The following is a 17,072-nucleotide window of genomic DNA, read 5'->3' on the forward strand; positions in this document are numbered from 1 at the left end:
ATCATTGAAGTTTTTCAGGAATTCTTTTTCGCCCTACCAAGAAATTTATAGCCTAGGTTGTATAGAACCCCAAGGTTAAGTCCTGCATGTCTATGCTAAATCGCATTTTCCACAAATTGGTATCAAATCTCACTCCACATAAACTCCAATAAAAATTACCAGCCGTATTTGGAACCAGCTTCCTTTTTGTTTCTTCGCCCAGTTGCAAAACTTTCCTCCAACGCCTCCTTCTGGGTGCTTGCTGCATTGACCAGCTGCTGCAGCGAATGTTTGCCTGGAGCGATTGCCCGGACTGGATTGTGCTGAGCGGCCGCATGGTCCGTCTGGTGAGCCAACTCCTGGTTGGCGATGTACTCCTTGTCCGTGTTGAAATGAAGAATGCGGGATTTGGACGGGTCGGCGTTGCGTCCGAAGAGCTGTCGCCGTTGGGCTCGGGATAGATTGAGGTCATCCGCAATGTTATCCAGTGTTTGGTCAGATGAGTCTGATGCGATAGCCGCGACTTGAGGGTCGGGCTGCGGTCCAGCTGGAGCGGCATCGGAATCAGTAGTAAAGACCAAAGGCTCGTACGTGGAACTCTGTGCTTGGAGTCCGGGGAAACTCGACGTTGTGGACTCTTCCGACGACAGAGAGAACAAACTAATCTTCGGTTTCGGCGCGACAGGCGGTGGCGGTGTAGGCTGTATGACAGCAGGCCCCTTGGACGGCCCAGAAGCCGTGTTCGTGTCGGTTGCGATGGGTGCAGAGGATGCAGAGGCAACTTTAGCCGGCTGTTTTTTTTTCTTCTGTGACGCTCGCCCGACGGATAGCGGTTTGAACATCATCGGGTTTCCTTTCAACTTGACCTCCTCCTTCGGCTTCTCGTCGCCCTGTTCCGCCCCCCGCGTAGCGCTCGGGCTGCCACCAGATTCCTCTCGGAGGCTCCCGGCCTTCGGAATCGTCTCGTCATCGCCCGCGCCTGCTAACGCATCATACGCCCATTCACTCCGAAGATCCGCGTCAGCCTCGCGATCAAACCCAGGTGCCGCCCCAGTCTTCAAACTGAATATCTTGCGCGCGGGTGCAGCGGCCTTCTTGTCCTTCTCCGCCGCGGCGGCTGCCCTCTTCGGAGCCGGTAAAAGTGAATTGAAGCCCGAAAACGCTTTGCCGCCACCTATCTTGGCTCGTTTTCTGGCCGGGCCATCTTCAGCCGTCTGGTCGTCATCCGCGGCTGAGCTTTCTGGTTTAATATCCGGTAGTGCAACGCGGATTTTGCGGGGATTGCCGCGGTCGACGATCGAGTGGAAGTTTGCGCCTGAGGAGGGTTTGGGGGGTGGCGGGGCTATTGTCTTGTTTGATGGCTGGGTGGGTTTTGTCTCCTGCTCTGAGTCTGAAGCTTCGGAGTCCGAGTATGACACGAGAGCCATGGTGATGTGGAATGCGGATAAGGTTGACTAGGTTGTCTGAATTGCGGTGTTGGAGATGGCGATAAAGCTGCATGGACAATACACGAGATGTTTTGTGACGGTACTGCACGTGCGATAGGGAAATATTCATGCCTAAATGCCAAGGCGTCATCGGGGATTGATTTCCATCTCGAGCTTCCACACACAGATGATCAACTCGATTGGAAGGTGACCCTATTACCGTGTAGGCCAAGACTGCACTCACTTTATATGTCACCCAGAGCATACGGAACATGAAGTCGGACTGCGAGGACATCAACGATTGTCGAGACGATGACATCATGCAAAGCAGCGAGAGACAGCTGATGATCAGATAAGATAAGAGTGACTAATCCAGCTCTACATCAATCTTCGATTCGCGGCGGCTTGCCATCATCATCAAGATACCCAACTCATTGCTTTACCCTCTACCCTAGTGTCCTCACTTCTTCATGATCGAGCACTTTCTATAATGCTGCTCCAGTCCTAAAGTCTCCACTGTACTGTCTTTTCCTAACTCGAACTCAACCCAGCCATGGAAACACCCCCGACCATGGACAACAAACAGGATCCAGACCAACCCGCCCAAGAAGACGAATACACGCGGTCCTCAGGAAAGCGAAAATTCCGCTTCAAATCCAGCTCCCGCCACCGCAGCGATGCACCCAGCAGCCATTCCCACCGCCACCACCACTCCCACTCCCACCGCCCTTCCAAACGCCACAAACACAAACACGCCGCGAAGCGCTCCCCCTCACCCGACCCCGCCAACCCATCCAACCTCTCCGCCGACGCTGCCTTCCGCGAATCCCTCTTCGACGCTCTCGGCGACGACGAAGGCGCCGCGTACTGGGAGTCCGTGTACGGGCAGCCGATCCACCGGTACGCGGTGCCGAGCGTGCCCAAGGGCCCAAACGGCGAGCTGGAGCAGATGTCCGATGAAGAGTACGCCGCGTACGTGCGGAGCCGGATGTGGGAGCGCACGCGGGAGGGGATGCTCGAGGAGCAGGAGCGGCTGCGGGCAGAGCGGGCGCGGCACCGGAAGCGGCAGGACCAGTCTGAGGCGGAGGCGAGGGAGAGGATGCGGTTTGATAGGGCGATGGAGGAGAGTTTGCGGCGGGGGAGGGAGCGGCGGGCGGTGAAGGCGTGGAGGGCCGTTTGGGAGGAGTACCAGCTCGCGTGGGAGGATGTGATTCGCGGGGTTGGTGCTGTTGCAGCGGGTGGTGGGGGGAAGAAACGGTTTCGAGATTTGGTGTTTTGGCCCGTTGAGTCAGGGAAGCGGAGGGATGTTTCGCGGGAGGCCGTGGAGGAGTTTATGCGCCGGGCTCCGGGGAGTGAGGCTCAGACGGAGGATGCTCCAGGCGGGGAAGACGATTCGTCTGATCTGCTGGCTGTTTTGAAGGCGGAGCGGATACGTTGGCATCCTGATAAGATCCAGCATCGGTATGGTGCGCTTGGGATCGATGAGACGGAGATGCGCAGCGTGACCGAGGTCTTTCAGATCATCGACCAGATGTGGAACGAGACGAGGGCGAAGCAATCGTGACTTGTTTTGGTGGTTCTTACGTAGTTACTTCTTTGTCGTTTTAGCATGATACCCTACGCTCGATATTTATCAGTTTCCGCTGTGCGCTACTTATACAAGCTGAGACATGCCATTATGTGGGCATCAACCATCCTTTAGATCCCAGTACACACTTGAACATCTGCAGCGACTGCTCATCAAGATCTCTTCATAACGGAACGACAGCAAAGACCAAGTTTGAAAACCAAACTGGCAAGTATGACACGGCTATGCATTGCGCGAACATGAAAACAAGAAACTGACTTCATACACATTCTTTTTTGACTGATTTTTTGTTTTTCTTCTCTTGCTATATCTGGCCATCCCCATGCGTCCACCTAGAACCGCGCGTAACGCTGCCTGGTCCGATAAGCCGTGAATCCGGCATAGGCTGCGGCAACGAAGGCGAAGAACATGACGACCTTGAACAAGAACCATCCCCAGCTGCCCTGCTGCTTCTGGTGCTTGACACTAGCCCGGTCCTTCTTGCCGTGGCTCGACGCGGGCTTGTTGGGAGTGCTGGCACGATTGCCGATGCTGTAAAGATTCTGAGCCTTGACGGAAACGATGTCGTGATTATCGCTAAGTTCACCGGTTTCGGCGGAGAAGCCCAGGTAAGAAACAGAAGGAATGGCGATGTTGGCGTCGGGAGCGTTCAAAGTGAAGCAGTTGACCCAGGTGTCTTCCGACTTGTACTGCAGGTCCAGGGTCAAGGACTTGTCCTGGAAATAGGTGAGGCGCGCCTTGGTCGGGATGGAGGCGCCGCGAAGACCACGAGCCTGGACAATCATGTTAGCGCCAAGCCTCCTACTGTGGGTATTAAGCCTTCGGGGAAGCACTCACAGAGCATCCAGCAAGTTCGTTAGCCTTTCCATCATGAGCCTGGTCGTAGTTTGCCTTGCCATCGCCCATCATGGCCATAACATAAGGAAACGAGGTGCCCGGGCGGTTATTCTTGTACGTGTCGAAGAAGATACCGAGACCTTCAAAGTTATCCGCCGATCCAAAGACAGGACCCTGGGTCGCGCGCTGCTTAGTGAGCCACATGGCGAAGCCATCGCCATGCAAGTTTCCTTCTCCGTGGATCTTGAATTCGACCTCAATCTAAACGCCCAAGTCAGAACAAAAGTGCCCTCATCTAACCACGCGTTAGATCTACCACGAACCTCCCAATTTGTTGCGGTGAGCGGGACCCGAGAGAAGATCCATCCTTGTTGCGACGGCCGATCGGAAGTCAGACGGATATACCTGTTCATGTTTAGTGTGAGTCCTTCCCATCTGTTTCGCGGCTCCAGTGACTGTGCGGGGAGTGAGGGGTGTGTAGATCGCATACCTATCGGCACGAATGATTGTATCGCCGCCAAAATCGAACCAGCGGCTTTGGAAGTCTGAATCCAGATATGGCTGTATGAGGTCAATGAGACAGTTTGCTATGGGGATTCAAGCGAACGCCGAGGGACGGAGCGTGGAGGAACCAACCGGAGCAAGACTGTGAGTTCGAAGCTGGGGAGTAAGAGTCGCAGGTTAGCAGCAGAACGGAAGTGACACTGGCGCATTCGTGTGGGAGCGGGCCATGCATACCGGAATGCTTTTGATGTTCTCGTCACCCTCGTAGGCGTTTGTTACTGGCAGGGTAGCCAGGCCGGCAAGGCACAGAAGAGAAGAGAGCCGCGGCAGCAGCATGATTGATGTGATTGAACGGTGGCGGAAAGACTGGGACGAACGATTGTAGATTTTTGCGGTTACGTAGAAGTTCAAAGAATTGAAAGTGAGAGTAGCTCGCAGCTAGCGATCAAACGCATAAAAAAGTTCTGGTCGATCTGAGTGGGCGGATTTGACCAATGTCACCGGGACATGCAGCGAGCTGTAGACAAGTATACCAGATCAGTGGGAAAAGGTTGGCCTCGGAAAGCAACAGTTCGAGGGGGGGAGAACACAGTGAAAGAGTGAATGATAGTATAGATAAAGAAGAAGAAGAAGAAGAAAGAAGAGCCGTTGTACTCGACAAATTATTCCAAGGTTGTCGACAAGTCGAATAGAGACAAGGATGCTCTGTTCCATCACCAGTAAACATCCAAGTGTCCACATCGTCCCAGCTGTGGCGCAGCTCCCTCGACTCGCGCTCCCCGATTGAGGCGCTTGTTCCGTGCTCCTCCAGCCACACCTCCGAAAGAAGAATCCTGTCGGCGTCATTTCGCCCTACCATGAAAGTTGAACTCCTCTAACTCGAGTTCAATCAATCATCTGCTACTCAACGCCCATTTCTCTCCACCCCACACAATTCCTCACTCACAACAATCACAATGGCCATCTGGGGATCCTCCAGCTCCAACGCTGCCTCCAGCAGTGAATCGGAGATCAAAACCTCGCTCATGAGACAAGTCCAGCAAGAAGCCGCCATGGCCAACGCCCGCTCTCTCATCAGCGTACGTCCCGTCCCAACCCAGCACACCCATCCACCCTCTTCCCCAGACATCTGCCCTTTCTTTTTCTTTGATTCGTCGGTTGTCCAGGGAGGACGGAGTTACAATATAGTTACCTGTCTTCTAACGCATCCCCCACAGAAAGTCAACGAGCACTGCTTCGACGCCTGCGTGCCCGCCCCCGGGTCCACCCTCTCCTCCGCCGAAAACACCTGTCTCTCGCAGTGCATGGAGAAGTACATCTCGTTGTGGAACACCGCCAGCCGCACGTACATTGCGCGCGTGACGGCTGAGAGCAAGAAGCTGGGCGGCCAGGATACCATTGCCATGAACGAGTTGGCTACCGCGCCCACGGGCTCGAGTCTGTAAGCTTAGCTAGCTTTTTTGTTTTTCCGGGGAGCCTGTGGATGAGGGGAGGGGGGAGGAGGATAGTTGACGGGTTTGATGGTTCGAATGATGGTTGAGTCCCGTGTCCGTGACATTGTGGGATTAGCCTAGGAGGGGAGGGGGTGTTCGCTTTTGCGCCGCTTTTCTTTTTCACGCCAGGGATGGTCCTTCGGAGGGGGATGGGGCGTCGTATGTCTTTCTTGTCCCCGAGGGTATGGCATTGTACAACAATATATGGGCGGATAGAATTGTAGAGTACTCGGTCGGAAAATCCAATTGCAGAATCTTGGCAAGCATGTTTGATGGAAGGGCCATTGACGTAAGTCTAGTTTGATGACCATGGGGAAACTTATCAGAACTCATGGCTACCTTTTTCCGTTCATCATTCAGGATGGCGATGATATGTACATTATACAGGAGTCGAAAAGAGAGAACATGAAGACGACGATGTGTCATCTTCACCCCCAAGGTCACGACACATGCCAATGGGAAGTCCCAACTGGACGTGAAGAATAAGATGGGAAACAAAAAAAAAGAGATCGCCTTGCTAACTCCCCAATATCAGCCACAATATACATCACATCACACAGAATCCACAGCCACCAATATCAAGCTGACCATCCAGGATCCAATAGCCGGCCCAAGAATGCCCCTGCAACGAACACCAATATCCCTCCAACATAGTTCAAAGACTAGCTTCGAACCCAGCACTTGAACAAACGACTCAATTAAACGCCATCTCGGAGTCTAGAGAAGCACGTCGAGGAGCGTTAGGCAGAAAAGAGTAACAAACAAGATCCACTGAAAACCACCAAACTTTTGCGAAAAGAGCCAACTGAGGCTAGCAGATACCTCTCTGATCTGCTATCCTCAGGTCAAGGACAATCGAACCACATTGTCGACGATGACCTGATAGTATAGTCTTTCAAAAAAGACGGAGAAAAAAGACAGGTGGAATAGAGGTCAGTTTCATTTCAAGGCTATAACAATAGCTAGCTCATCTCAATCGTGATCGTATTCTGTCAACAATCGATCACGAATTGGCCATCACATTTCAAGCCGTGTGTCCCTTATTAAAAGTCGGGGAACATATGACCGTGTCTGCAGGGTGCTGTTAGTAGCTGCGGGGCCCAAAGTCAAGCGGGAGAACTTACTGGTCTTCACCCTCCTGGCCGTATTGTTCGGTTTCCTCGGGATAGCGATCGTACTGGCTGGCATCACCCTGGCCACCGCGAATGGGGGGCACATAGGGGGCATCGATGTCCTTTCTTGCCAGACGATCCCAGGTCACCTCAGCGAACCAAGGATGGTTCTTGACATCCTCGGATCCACCATGCAGATTACCCAGTCGCTTGGTCAGGTCTGCGGTGATCAGCTGCGAGAGAAGGTCCACGGCATCTGGATGAAGGTATGGCGGATATTTGACGCGACCTCGGAGAATGTTCTCGTAGATCTTGACCGGCGAGCCACTATCCCAAAAGGGCGTGAAACCGCACAGCATCTCGAAAATCAAGATACCCAGTGACCACCTGAAACAACAAATCAGCCAACTCCACTGCGACAGCCCAATTCCCAGAGACGGAGAGAGAGAGAGAGAGCGAACTTACCAATCGACTGATTTATTATATCCTTTAGACGACACCACTTCCGGGGCGAGATAATCAGGCGTTCCGCACAGAGTCCAGGTAATGTCGGGCACCTCCTTCGCAAAGCCAAAGTCGGTGATCTTCAGGTGGCCATGTCGGTCGAGGAGCAGATTCTCCGGTTTCAGATCGCGATAGATAATTTGCTGGGAGTGGAGGTACTCCAACGCCAGAGTGACTTCGGCGGCATAGAATTTGGCGACCGGGTTGGGGAACCGCTGCGAAAGGGAAGCCATGACATCAGTCTTCCAAAGCTCCATTGATGGGGACGACCAACAGAACCAAAAAAAAACAAAAGGAAGAAGCAGAAGCAGACTCACCTGGGATTTGCGCAGCAGACTGAACAATTCACCCCCCTCCACAAAGTCCATCACCATGTAGAGATTCTTGGAGTCCTGCCAGGTACCCCACAAGGTGATCAAGAACGGATGCCGGACGCGATTGAGCATCCGCCGCTCATCGTTTGTGTGCTCGACCTGCTTCATCTTGACCACCTGCGCCTTCTTCAACACCTTGATCGCATAAAACCGGTGGTTATGTTTTGATTGCACCAGGTGCACGCGACCAAAACTGCCCGTACCTAGTGTACGCTGGATGGCGAAATCTTCCAGGGAGTATTTCCCTTTGGTGGTGCGGGACTCCGCCCGGGTGGCCTGCTGAGCGGCGGCCTGGCCTTCGGCAGAACCCTGTGAAGACGCATGCTGTGAAGGATGGATTATATTCTGTATACTGGCGGCATTGGTGTGCTGCGAATGCTGGTGATGTGATTGTTGCTGTTGTTGCTGCTGTTGTTGTTGTTGCTGCTGCGACTGCTGGTGCTGCTGTTGCAGATGGTGGAGGCCCGCACTGTGGTGGGTGGAGGAGTGATGGGGTTGCGTCACGGCGGATTGCATGGATGCTGGTTGGTCCTCGTGGGAATGATCGGTACCTGCAGAAGAGGAATGGAACTGATTACTGGAGGAAGATGGCTGAAGATGGTGATGGTGAGGCTGAGTCGAGGAGGTTGCGGAATTGTTACTGGTGTTGTTACTGGAGGCGGACGATTGATGGTGGTGCTGAGACTGAGAATGGGGGGTTTGAAGATGGTGGTGGTCGGCCGAGTTGGGTGACGTCTGTGTCTGGGTGGTTGCGGGTGACGAACCTGATTCCAGTTCTTTGGAGAGAGTATGCGAATCTTTCGTCCGCCGTTTCTTCAAAAGACCTCCTAAAGTAGGCATCGAGGATCTGGATCTGGATCTGGGGGATGGATTGAATGTTGTCACTGTTCAGTGGGTTCGAAGGAGAGAAATAAGGTGAAACAGAGAGGTAGAAGATGAAGAAAGGGTAGAAAGAAGGAAGAGCCAAATGTGGGATGCTAACTGTGTCTTGTCCTCTTTTCTGGCCCTTTCTTTTTTTTCTTCCTTGAGCTGAGGAGCGAAATGAAAGCGAAGAATCAAGTTGGAAGCCCCTCTTTCTTCTCTGACTGTTGAAACGAAACGAAACGAAACTGAAAAAGGAGGGGCGCGCCGATTAATAGATGGATAGGTAGGTAGTTCCTTTTGCTCTCTTTCAACTCTGATGGTTCCGGCGCGGACCCAGCGGACGAGAGGCTAAGTGATCAGATCAAAATCTTGATTCAATTTCGAAAGAGAGCGGGATTGAATCGAGTCTCTTTGATCTCTGGGCTTTATTCCATTCGGATTGTTTCCTATATATAGAGGGTTTTTTCCTTAATTCTAAATGATCCTTGTCCTCGTGTGACAGGACTCACAGACCATCGCGATAACTATGTAGGATCTAACAGAACGTGTGTGGTCGAAGCTGGGGAACCCTCAGGCATCGAGGCATCCAGGCCACCAGGCCACCAGGCCATCCAAGCGGGGACAGTTCTCGATGTGAATGATGACGATGACGATGATGGCGATGATGGCGATGATGATGCTTCTTCAAGTCCTTTCGACGAGGTCATCACTCGACTCTATTATTGCTCTTCTTCTGTATCCCATACGATTCTTCACTCACACACACTCTCTCTCTTTCCCTGTCTTGGCCGGAAATTGAATTCCCATCCTCCCATAGATCCTCCGTCGGTTAATCCAGACAAAACATACATAGTAGAATGAGATCATCACTACCGCCTGGAGTGATGTATGTGTCTTACTACCTTTTTATTTTTTGCTTCTCTGTCGGAACAAGACACTACTACATATTAACTAACCTAACAGTAGTAGTCGTTATCAATTGTCACTCCTCCATCTAGTGTCCATCTCCCATCGTCTATCTACCCCTGAACATAGGTACAGTGAGACAGGTCGCAGCTCAGGCCTTCTTGGTGACTTCATCACCTGCGGACCCGCCCACTGCCCCGCTTCGGAGTCTTGTCGATTCGGTTATCCATATTATGATTATTATTGAATTAGGTGGGTAAGTACTAAGTACTATGTACCAAGTAGTTAGGATGTACTAGGGAGGCAAATCTGCCTATGGTTTGATATGGTAAAACCTTCAGCAGTGAATTAATTGGGTAGTAATGCTTCATTTCGTCGTGATTTGCTCCCACATACCGAGGGGTAATCGCATACATAAGTACTAGGTAGTTATACACTTAGAAGTTAGGGGAAGCAGCAGAGAAAATCATCTCCGACACCCTAGTCCAGCGCCAATAAACACCATTTCCGTGAAGGCTCAAAAGAGTACACACCCAGGACCAACTCAACGTAACCTCGCTAAATGCGATAATGCGCCATGTTCTTCTTGATCTCCTCCACAATCTCGTTGGCCTCAACCGCATTCCGCGCCTCGAAATCATATCGCTTCTGCTCGTTGGCATCGTTGCCGCGCAGGACAACCACCCGGAAATTTTTCGGGTGTCGCCGACTCACCTTGCACCCGACCACATCGTTGAAGCTGATCGACCGAGTCTTGGTGTCCGAGGCCGCCTTGCCCGTGTCCCCCGGCATGATGTGCATGTAGTCGTTGTCAAAGGTCAGGATGCGATGGTTCGACGTCGTAAAGGACATGGACTGCTTCCGAAATACGTGGTAGCGCCGGTAAGAGCCACCCGTAAGGTCCTGCTTCTGAGTAAGGGGATGCAGCATGCGTGGCCCGCTCTTCTTGCTCTTCTTGCTGGCAGCCGCTTGTTTGCTGTCAATGAGGAGAGGCGCGTTGGGCGAGGAGCTGCCCGGTGATCCCGTCAGTGACATGGGACCCGCCCCGAAGCGGCGTCGTACGAGGTCCAACTCCGTTATATTCCCCAGCGCCTCCACTGTCCGGTCCAGTGGCGCAATCGTGTTTGAGCCCGTCACTCGAAGGATGTAATTGCCCTTGTCTAGACCCCATCGTTTGCAGACCGAATCGAGGATTTCGGCGATGTAGCTGTCGGTGGATGTGTTCAGTGTCGTTACGTGAGTGGCCGCCTCCAGATTCATGAACCGAATCTTGAGCGTCTTCGAAACACCCATACGAGGTGTGGCATGGTACGCAGGTACCGCAGGTCGATCAGCTGGTGTTAAGGTATTGTCATTCAAGGCAGAGGAGAAGGGTTGTCCCAGTATAGGGTTGGGGCGGGGCATTGGAGTCTTCATTTGAGGGCTCGGCTGATTGGATGGAGCAGTGGGCGCAGTAGGCGTTGTAAGACCGCCGTCCTCTGTAGGCGACTCCTGGCTGTAATGCGGGAATAGCTTCTCATTCTCCTGGAATTCCTCCTCTGAGGCTTCTACCAAGGCGAATTCATCATACTGCTTGCCTCTCACTCGGCCCCTCGCACCGGCAGCTCTGTTGTTGTTGGATGCAAAGTCTGCAATGTGGGATGCTCGGCTCAACGGGGGGAAATCATATTCCACTTCTCCATCTTCCACCATCCGGAGAGTCCACCGGTTGACATTCAGTTTGCCCCGCTCGATACCCGGCTGACGAGCTTCTTCCGAGTACCTCCAGAGCGCCAAGCCGATGGCCTCGGCAACAGTCGCCGGTGCCGGTTGCTCTGAAAGCTTGGACTCTCTGGAAAGCTGTAGGTCAAGTGGTTCCTCAGGATCAGAAGAGAATGGAACATAAAGCTTGATGTTCAGGGCATCCGCCAATCCTTTACCGGAGAGTACCGCAAATTTCTCGACGGGGTTGGTGGGCGCTCGATTGCGGGCTTTCAGCGCCTGACTGAGTAGGCTTACTGATTGTAATACGCTGATAGGACGAGGTGGCGGTAGGTTTTGCAACTCCGGCGCTGGAGTTCTGGGCTTCCTGGGAGACGCAATCTGAGACCCAGCCCCGTTCTGCAATTTATGCATTAGGGCAACTGGTGAAGAAGAGTCCAAGCCACCAGTAAGCCCGACGTCTTCCAAAAGAGATCCCGAGCCAGCCGTCGCGTCAAAATCAGATGATAACGCCGATCCCACAGACTCCGCACCCGAGTCTTCTGCTGCCTCGCTGAGACCGCCGAGGGCCATAGCGCCCATGTTCCTATTGTTGACAGTCCTACGCGGGTTCTGAAACTCGATGATTTTATCCTCGGCCGAGAATTGAATCTGCCGCCTTTTGAACGAGGTATTCATGTCATTGGTCTCGTTGTCCGTAGACATATCGCTGCTAGTAGTAGTGTCGCGCCGTGGCCGTCGCTCATTCGCATTCACCGCACTACCAAGAGACCCTGTTCGAAAATGCGTGCCCGATGCTGGGTGCGAAGGTGACGTGACGGTGACTTCTGGCCCTTCATTGCGATCCGAAGAGCGGATTGGAGAGGATCCAGCTCGTGTTCTTATCGGCATCTTGGAGAATTGTATCTGAGAAGCCCTGCGACAATATCAGCACTGTAGTCCTAGCGAAGAGGCAAATCCAACCGTGACAGCAAATATAACATCGGGGTTGACGAACCTCCGGGTACTATCTCCGTCATCATCGCTCTCATCACTCAGATCACTGCTGTCGTCATCCTCTGCGTCCCTCTGTTTCTGCTGCTCGTTCTGCTGGCGGTCCCTCCGGCGAGTCCGTTTCCCACCTCGACCATGGGGTCGGCGGCCCAGCACATCTGTACTGCCTTTGCCAGTAACCATGCCTCCTTCCTCATCTTCTCCTTCATCTCCGAATCGGGATCTCCGCAGGGTGTTTGCGTCTCTAGAAGCGCCGACTCGATAATATTCCGAGGCAACGGCGGCCGTGGTGGGTATGGGAGGGGAAGCTGCTCGCTTCGCTTGGACCGCTGCAGCTTGGCTGCTGGGATTCGTGGAGCTCGAGGACCAGCCGGCTGCGCGAAATCCGGGCGTGTTGAGAACCGAATGATTGACGTTGATGAGCCTTTCGCCTACCCCATCTTTGATTGTAGAGAGGTATGAGGTGCGTACTTGCCAGATCGTAAAGCTGCCAATCAGTCAGTCAGTATCCGTGCCGCAGGAGCGGTGCGCGAAATGCCAGAGCAATGTAGAACTATCAACATACTCATCATTGTGAAGAAGCGACATTTTCCCCAACCGGTTGAAGACTGAGCCCTCAAGAGACACTCAAGTCAAGATAGGTAGGGAGGGAAAGGATCGAAGACAGTGGTGTTGCTGAGTCGCTGACCGCGATGATAAAGGCAATAAGTGCACCAAGGTCATGCGGTGGAATTTTTCGAAGATAAGAGCTACTCCATTTTAGCCAGGGCCAGCCTGCGACAGGAGAAGAAACACAAGATAAAGAATGTGGTGGTGTATGCAAGAATGTATTAATCTCACTTTATGAGGAGTAATGGACTGGTGGGTGGAGAGGGGATCATGTGGCGGTGCGCTCATCCACTACTCCGCAGATCAGCCAAGAGTCCTTTATGGTGAGGAGCAGCGCTTTCGCATCAAAATCTGGAGTATATCATAATGGTCTGAGCTTACATAGCTGGTTTGCAGATTCAACTCACGAACATCCTCTCTTACTATTATCCACAGAGGAATACATATAGCCTACAGAAGTGCTAGTTCACGATATCTATCAAATATCTTACATTAAGTACAGTCGAAGTAGTATCTATGCCATTTGCCTTGCAGCGCCCATAGAATCGACCTCCAGCACACTCCACAACATATCAAAACAAGAGTAGATAAGACATGCCTGTACGTAGTCCTCCAGCTTCAAATGTACTAAGTACAGATTAGGCCTTGGCCTTGGGCTTTCGCCCTCGCCCTTTTTTTGGCTTCTCGTCATCGTCTATAAAATCATCGTCGGCTTTGGTTTTTTTGCCCTTTTTGCCCTTGCTCGCTGCGCCTTTCGCTGCGGCCTTCTTGGGCAAACGGACGTACTTATCCTTCTTCAGGTCCAATTCCTCGTTCTCGTCGTTGTCCTGCACCTCGTCATCAAGAACCTCGGCCTCGTCTGACTCGTCAATGGCGTCTTCAATGTCAGGTTTCTCCTTTGGCATTTTCTTCGGTACTGCGACGCTGCTGGCCTTGATGAACGGCAGTGGGTGGGAGCGCTGGTTATACAGTCGTGTGAAGGTAGCCTTGGTTTGTGTTTCCAGCTTGACGTTAGATTCATCCATAGGACCAAGGCCAAGCTCAACGAGTGCATCCCAATCCTCCCGTGTAAGGAAGTAGCTGTCCATGAATTCAATGACATCTTCAACACTTTCTTTGCCTTCCTTCATCAACCTGCGGACCATATTATCCCACAGAGAAGGGATGTACTGCTGCCTGATCTCATCACGATCGGCAGATGCGCGAAGACGCATGTGGCCCTGTATTTCTTTGACATAGCGCCATAATTTTCCTGAAGATAGCACGTTAATAGGTTGTATACTCTGTTGCAAAAGGGTGACATACCTTGTTTACTATTCTGCCCCAGCCAGCTGGTGAAACCAGGGCGCTCCATCATGTTCCCGTAAACGAAACTGGCAGGGCGAACGAAACTGAAAACAGCATGTGTCGGCATAAGACCCCATTGTTGCTGTGTTCCGTGAATCATCCGGTCAACAAGGTCACCGTCACTGATGCTGGAAGCAGCATTGTCTGCTAATTCTAGCAGCTTGAGTTTCTGTTCCCTGCCTTGGTAGTTGTTTGCCAGTGTGGGTCTAGTTCTCAAATAATTCTCTTGCAACATCAGGTAGCTGAACTCATGATCGTTGAAGTAGAGCTCGATCTTGTCTCCCAAAGTAGTTTTGGAGCTGGGAGCAAATGTCTGAGCGTTCAGAATCTTGCCAACAATATCCCATGGCTTCAAAATAACATGCTTCTCCCATGCCTTGGACATTTGTTGTCCCTTGTCATAGTCGAGATTATGCTGATCAAGCTTCACAGTAGAGAGCATATTGATGACCTGCCGAATGTCGGAGTTTGTACCTTCAATGAGGCCATCTAGCACTGGTGGGGGGATTTTCAAGCCTTCTCTGAAACAGATAGTTGATAGCCTGGCTCGGATCTGTTCAGCTGTCGGCCGCCTGAACGGCAGCTCATAAGTGACATGATCGAAGGGTTTCATCTTCGGTAATCTTCGCTCATTGCAGATGAGAATTAAGGGTATATGGGTTTTCTTTGCAATCGCGGCCAGGGCACCGACACCCCCTCGATCGCCAGCCGACATGCCATCAACTTCATCCATGATCAAAACCAAATTTTTCTTTGCACTATCCACCTTCTTGCCCTCGCTAGAGAAATAACCTTGCAAGGAAGTTGTGTCAAGAATGTCACCAAGGCCGCTTTCCACAAGTTTTTTGCTTCTTGTGTCACTTGCATTCGTTTCAACGACATCGAAACCCTCAATTTTGGCTACCAGATGCGCTGAGGTCGTTTTACCTATACCAGGAGGTCCATGGATCATGACGGCGCGATAAATCCCGGAACCATCCTTTCCAGGCCTGGAGAAATTGACTTTTGCGTTCTTATGCCAATCATGAAGCCAGCTTTGGAGTTTCTCAACAGCAGTCTTGTTTCCACAGATCATGTTGATCGATGTGGGAGCATACTTCGCTGTCCAGAGCTGATCATCGGTTCTGGCAGCTTGGGAAGAAGACGGCGGTTGAGATCCCACAGGTGCTTTGGAAGCCAACGCTTCTTTGGCCTTCTGCCTGCGCTTCTCTTCTTCTTCAATCTCGGCAGCCATTGCTTTGATCTTCTCCTCTTCGACCTTTTTCTTGGCCGCATGTTTCTCAGCCGCCTTAGAGTCTCCGCCATTGGCTGGAAGTCGCCGGATCAGTTCAAAGAGGCCTTCTTCATTGATGGTTTTCAGTTTGTGATCTTGAATTGTCTTGAGCTTCTTGGGGCCAGCATCGCTCCCCAGAACAACATAACTTGTCTTTGAGCTTGGAGCTGTAGTGACTTTGCCACCATATTTCTTGACCAAGGCCTGTCCTTCATCCCGGCCAAGAGTATCAAGAACCCCTGTAAAGACAAAGGATAACCCTGCCAGGCAATTTTCTGCCCCAACAGGTAATTCTGTGCTCCCGCCCCCTACAGGATCCCTTGACCTTTGTGTAGCAGCAAAGTTGAATTTCGCCTTCTCACCCGTTGGTGGTGGTGGAGAAGGGGGTTTCACTGTTGGGATACTGTCAAAAATATCCTGAATCTCTTTACTTTCCGGTTGATCTTTTTGGGCAGCGGATCCTCTGGCCTTCTTGGTAGCAGGAGCCGAAGCGTTTGTCTTTCTTCCGGCTGCCCCTTTGATGGGTTTCGCAACCTCGTAGTCTTCATCCCGATCAACGGCCTCCGACTTTCGTTTCCTGGCTGTACGCGAACTTTTCGCCGGTTCGATGGGTGCGTCTTCCATGGCCACGTCTTCTGACTCAGGCGTAGTATCCTTCTTTCTTCGTGATGGCTTGCCGGCTGCTACGCTCGCCGGTTTGATCGCCATTTCCTCGAAGTCACTATCGCCCTGGTTGTGATCATCCTCCTCCACATAATCATCGTCATATTTTCCGGGTTTCCGGTACTCTGTCGCGTGAATGTCATCGTCTCCTAATCCCTCGTCGGCGTCTTCAAGAACGACAACGCTTCTCTTGGCGGCCCTGCGAGAGCGTCCTTTTGGTGGCTGCTCCAATTCTTTGCTGTCCTTCGTTTCTGGAGGTGCTTCGGTCCGGCGACTGGTAGCTGGCGTCTGATCAGAAGGCTCGGGTTCCTGTACCTTGATTGCAACGTCGCTTTTGGTAGGCCTGCCTCTCTTCTTAGAGGATCCGAAATAGTCCGATGTGGTTGTCGGCTCCCCCTTGGACTCGACGGGTTTACTTAGAAAGGGATGTTAGAGAAGCGAAAAGAGAATCAAAAGAGAACCTGGACGAGGCTTTACGTACGGTTTGCTGGGCGCCTTACCCTTCGGAGCGGAAGGCTTGGGAATCACGTCCTCTTCGTCCTCACTATCGTCGACAATCTTCCTGCTTCCTTCGATCTCATCAGCGCGGGGAGTTGAAGACTTCCTCCGGTAAGCTTACGCTTCTTTCGAGCGGCAGAGGCATCCTACAATTGAAGAAGTCAAAATCAGCATCACAAATCGAAGATAGAATAAATAAGAGAAGCTGTTTCCCGCTAAGCTTACTTCTTTCTTTGCTGGTGGTTTTGCGGGAGAAGCATTCGAGCCCTGACTGGACTTGCCACCAAAGAAGCTCCTAATATCAGCAGGCATGATGTCTATTTCAAATTCAACATGCTCTGCGATTGCAACGTTAGAGAAAAAAAATCACCGAAGAAAACAGAAATAACCACCGGCCAGG

At 52.0% G+C, this 17,072-nt stretch overlaps 7 protein-coding genes across 7 annotated transcripts, besides 5 other annotated features; 2 read left to right on the forward strand and 5 right to left on the reverse strand.

Moving 5' to 3' along the window:
- Positions 1-155: 155 nt before the first annotated feature.
- On the reverse strand, positions 156-1,406 carry ACLA_071040 (PRCC domain-containing protein; the record flags this gene model as incomplete). The annotated part of the gene is made up of 1 exon (XM_001275496.1): positions 156-1,406. The coding sequence occupies one exon, from the start codon at positions 1,404-1,406 to the stop codon at positions 156-158; it is 1,251 nt and encodes a 416-aa protein (XP_001275497.1).
- Positions 1,407-1,959: 553 nt separating this feature from the next.
- On the forward strand, positions 1,960-2,970 carry ACLA_071050 (uncharacterized protein; the record flags this gene model as incomplete). Its single annotated transcript, XM_001275497.1, has 1 exon — positions 1,960-2,970. The coding sequence occupies one exon, from the start codon at positions 1,960-1,962 to the stop codon at positions 2,968-2,970; it is 1,011 nt and encodes a 336-aa protein (XP_001275498.1).
- A 356-nt stretch (positions 2,971-3,326) lies between these two features.
- Positions 3,327-4,671, reverse strand: ACLA_071060 (legume-like lectin family protein; the record flags this gene model as incomplete). The annotated part of the gene is made up of 6 exons (XM_001275498.1): positions 3,327-3,767; positions 3,832-4,092; positions 4,155-4,236; positions 4,322-4,392; positions 4,468-4,491; positions 4,570-4,671. The coding sequence occupies 6 exons, from the start codon at positions 4,669-4,671 to the stop codon at positions 3,327-3,329; spliced, it is 981 nt and encodes a 326-aa protein (XP_001275499.1).
- Positions 4,672-4,953: 282 nt separating this feature from the next.
- Positions 4,954-4,979: a microsatellite.
- A 312-nt stretch (positions 4,980-5,291) lies between these two features.
- Positions 5,292-5,780, forward strand: tim13 (protein translocase subunit TIM13; the record flags this gene model as incomplete). The annotated part of the gene is made up of 2 exons (XM_001275499.1): positions 5,292-5,414; positions 5,553-5,780. 2 exons carry the CDS (start codon positions 5,292-5,294, stop codon positions 5,778-5,780), a joined length of 351 nt encoding a protein of 116 aa, XP_001275500.1.
- A 1,091-nt stretch (positions 5,781-6,871) lies between these two features.
- Positions 6,872-8,334, reverse strand: pkaC (cAMP-dependent protein kinase catalytic subunit pkaC; the record flags this gene model as incomplete). Its single annotated transcript, XM_001275500.1, has 4 exons — positions 6,872-6,899; positions 6,953-7,327; positions 7,406-7,659; positions 7,762-8,334. The coding sequence occupies 4 exons, from the start codon at positions 8,332-8,334 to the stop codon at positions 6,872-6,874; spliced, it is 1,230 nt and encodes a 409-aa protein (XP_001275501.1).
- Positions 8,209-8,243: a microsatellite.
- Positions 8,210-8,269: a microsatellite.
- A 574-nt stretch (positions 8,335-8,908) lies between the features above and the next one.
- Positions 8,909-8,928: a microsatellite.
- A 391-nt stretch (positions 8,929-9,319) lies between these two features.
- Positions 9,320-9,361: a microsatellite.
- A 785-nt stretch (positions 9,362-10,146) lies between these two features.
- ACLA_071090 (Sin1 family protein) lies at positions 10,147-12,870 on the reverse strand (the record flags this gene model as incomplete). The annotated part of the gene is made up of 3 exons (XM_001275501.1): positions 10,147-12,205; positions 12,287-12,769; positions 12,848-12,870. The coding sequence occupies 3 exons, from the start codon at positions 12,868-12,870 to the stop codon at positions 10,147-10,149; spliced, it is 2,565 nt and encodes an 854-aa protein (XP_001275502.1).
- Positions 12,871-13,529: 659 nt separating this feature from the next.
- ACLA_071100 (replication factor C subunit 1) lies at positions 13,530-16,984 on the reverse strand (the record flags this gene model as incomplete). Its single annotated transcript, XM_001275502.1, has 5 exons — positions 13,530-14,143; positions 14,197-16,589; positions 16,656-16,743; positions 16,794-16,818; positions 16,898-16,984. 5 exons carry the CDS (start codon positions 16,982-16,984, stop codon positions 13,530-13,532), a joined length of 3,207 nt encoding a protein of 1,068 aa, XP_001275503.1.
- Between the last annotated feature and the right edge of the window lie 88 nt (positions 16,985-17,072).

The sequence above is a fragment of the Aspergillus clavatus genome, genomic scaffold, assembly GCF_000002715.2.
Source record: "Aspergillus clavatus NRRL 1 1099423829791 genomic scaffold, whole genome shotgun sequence".
NCBI classification, from domain to species: Eukaryota; Fungi; Ascomycota; class Eurotiomycetes; order Eurotiales; family Aspergillaceae; genus Aspergillus; species Aspergillus clavatus.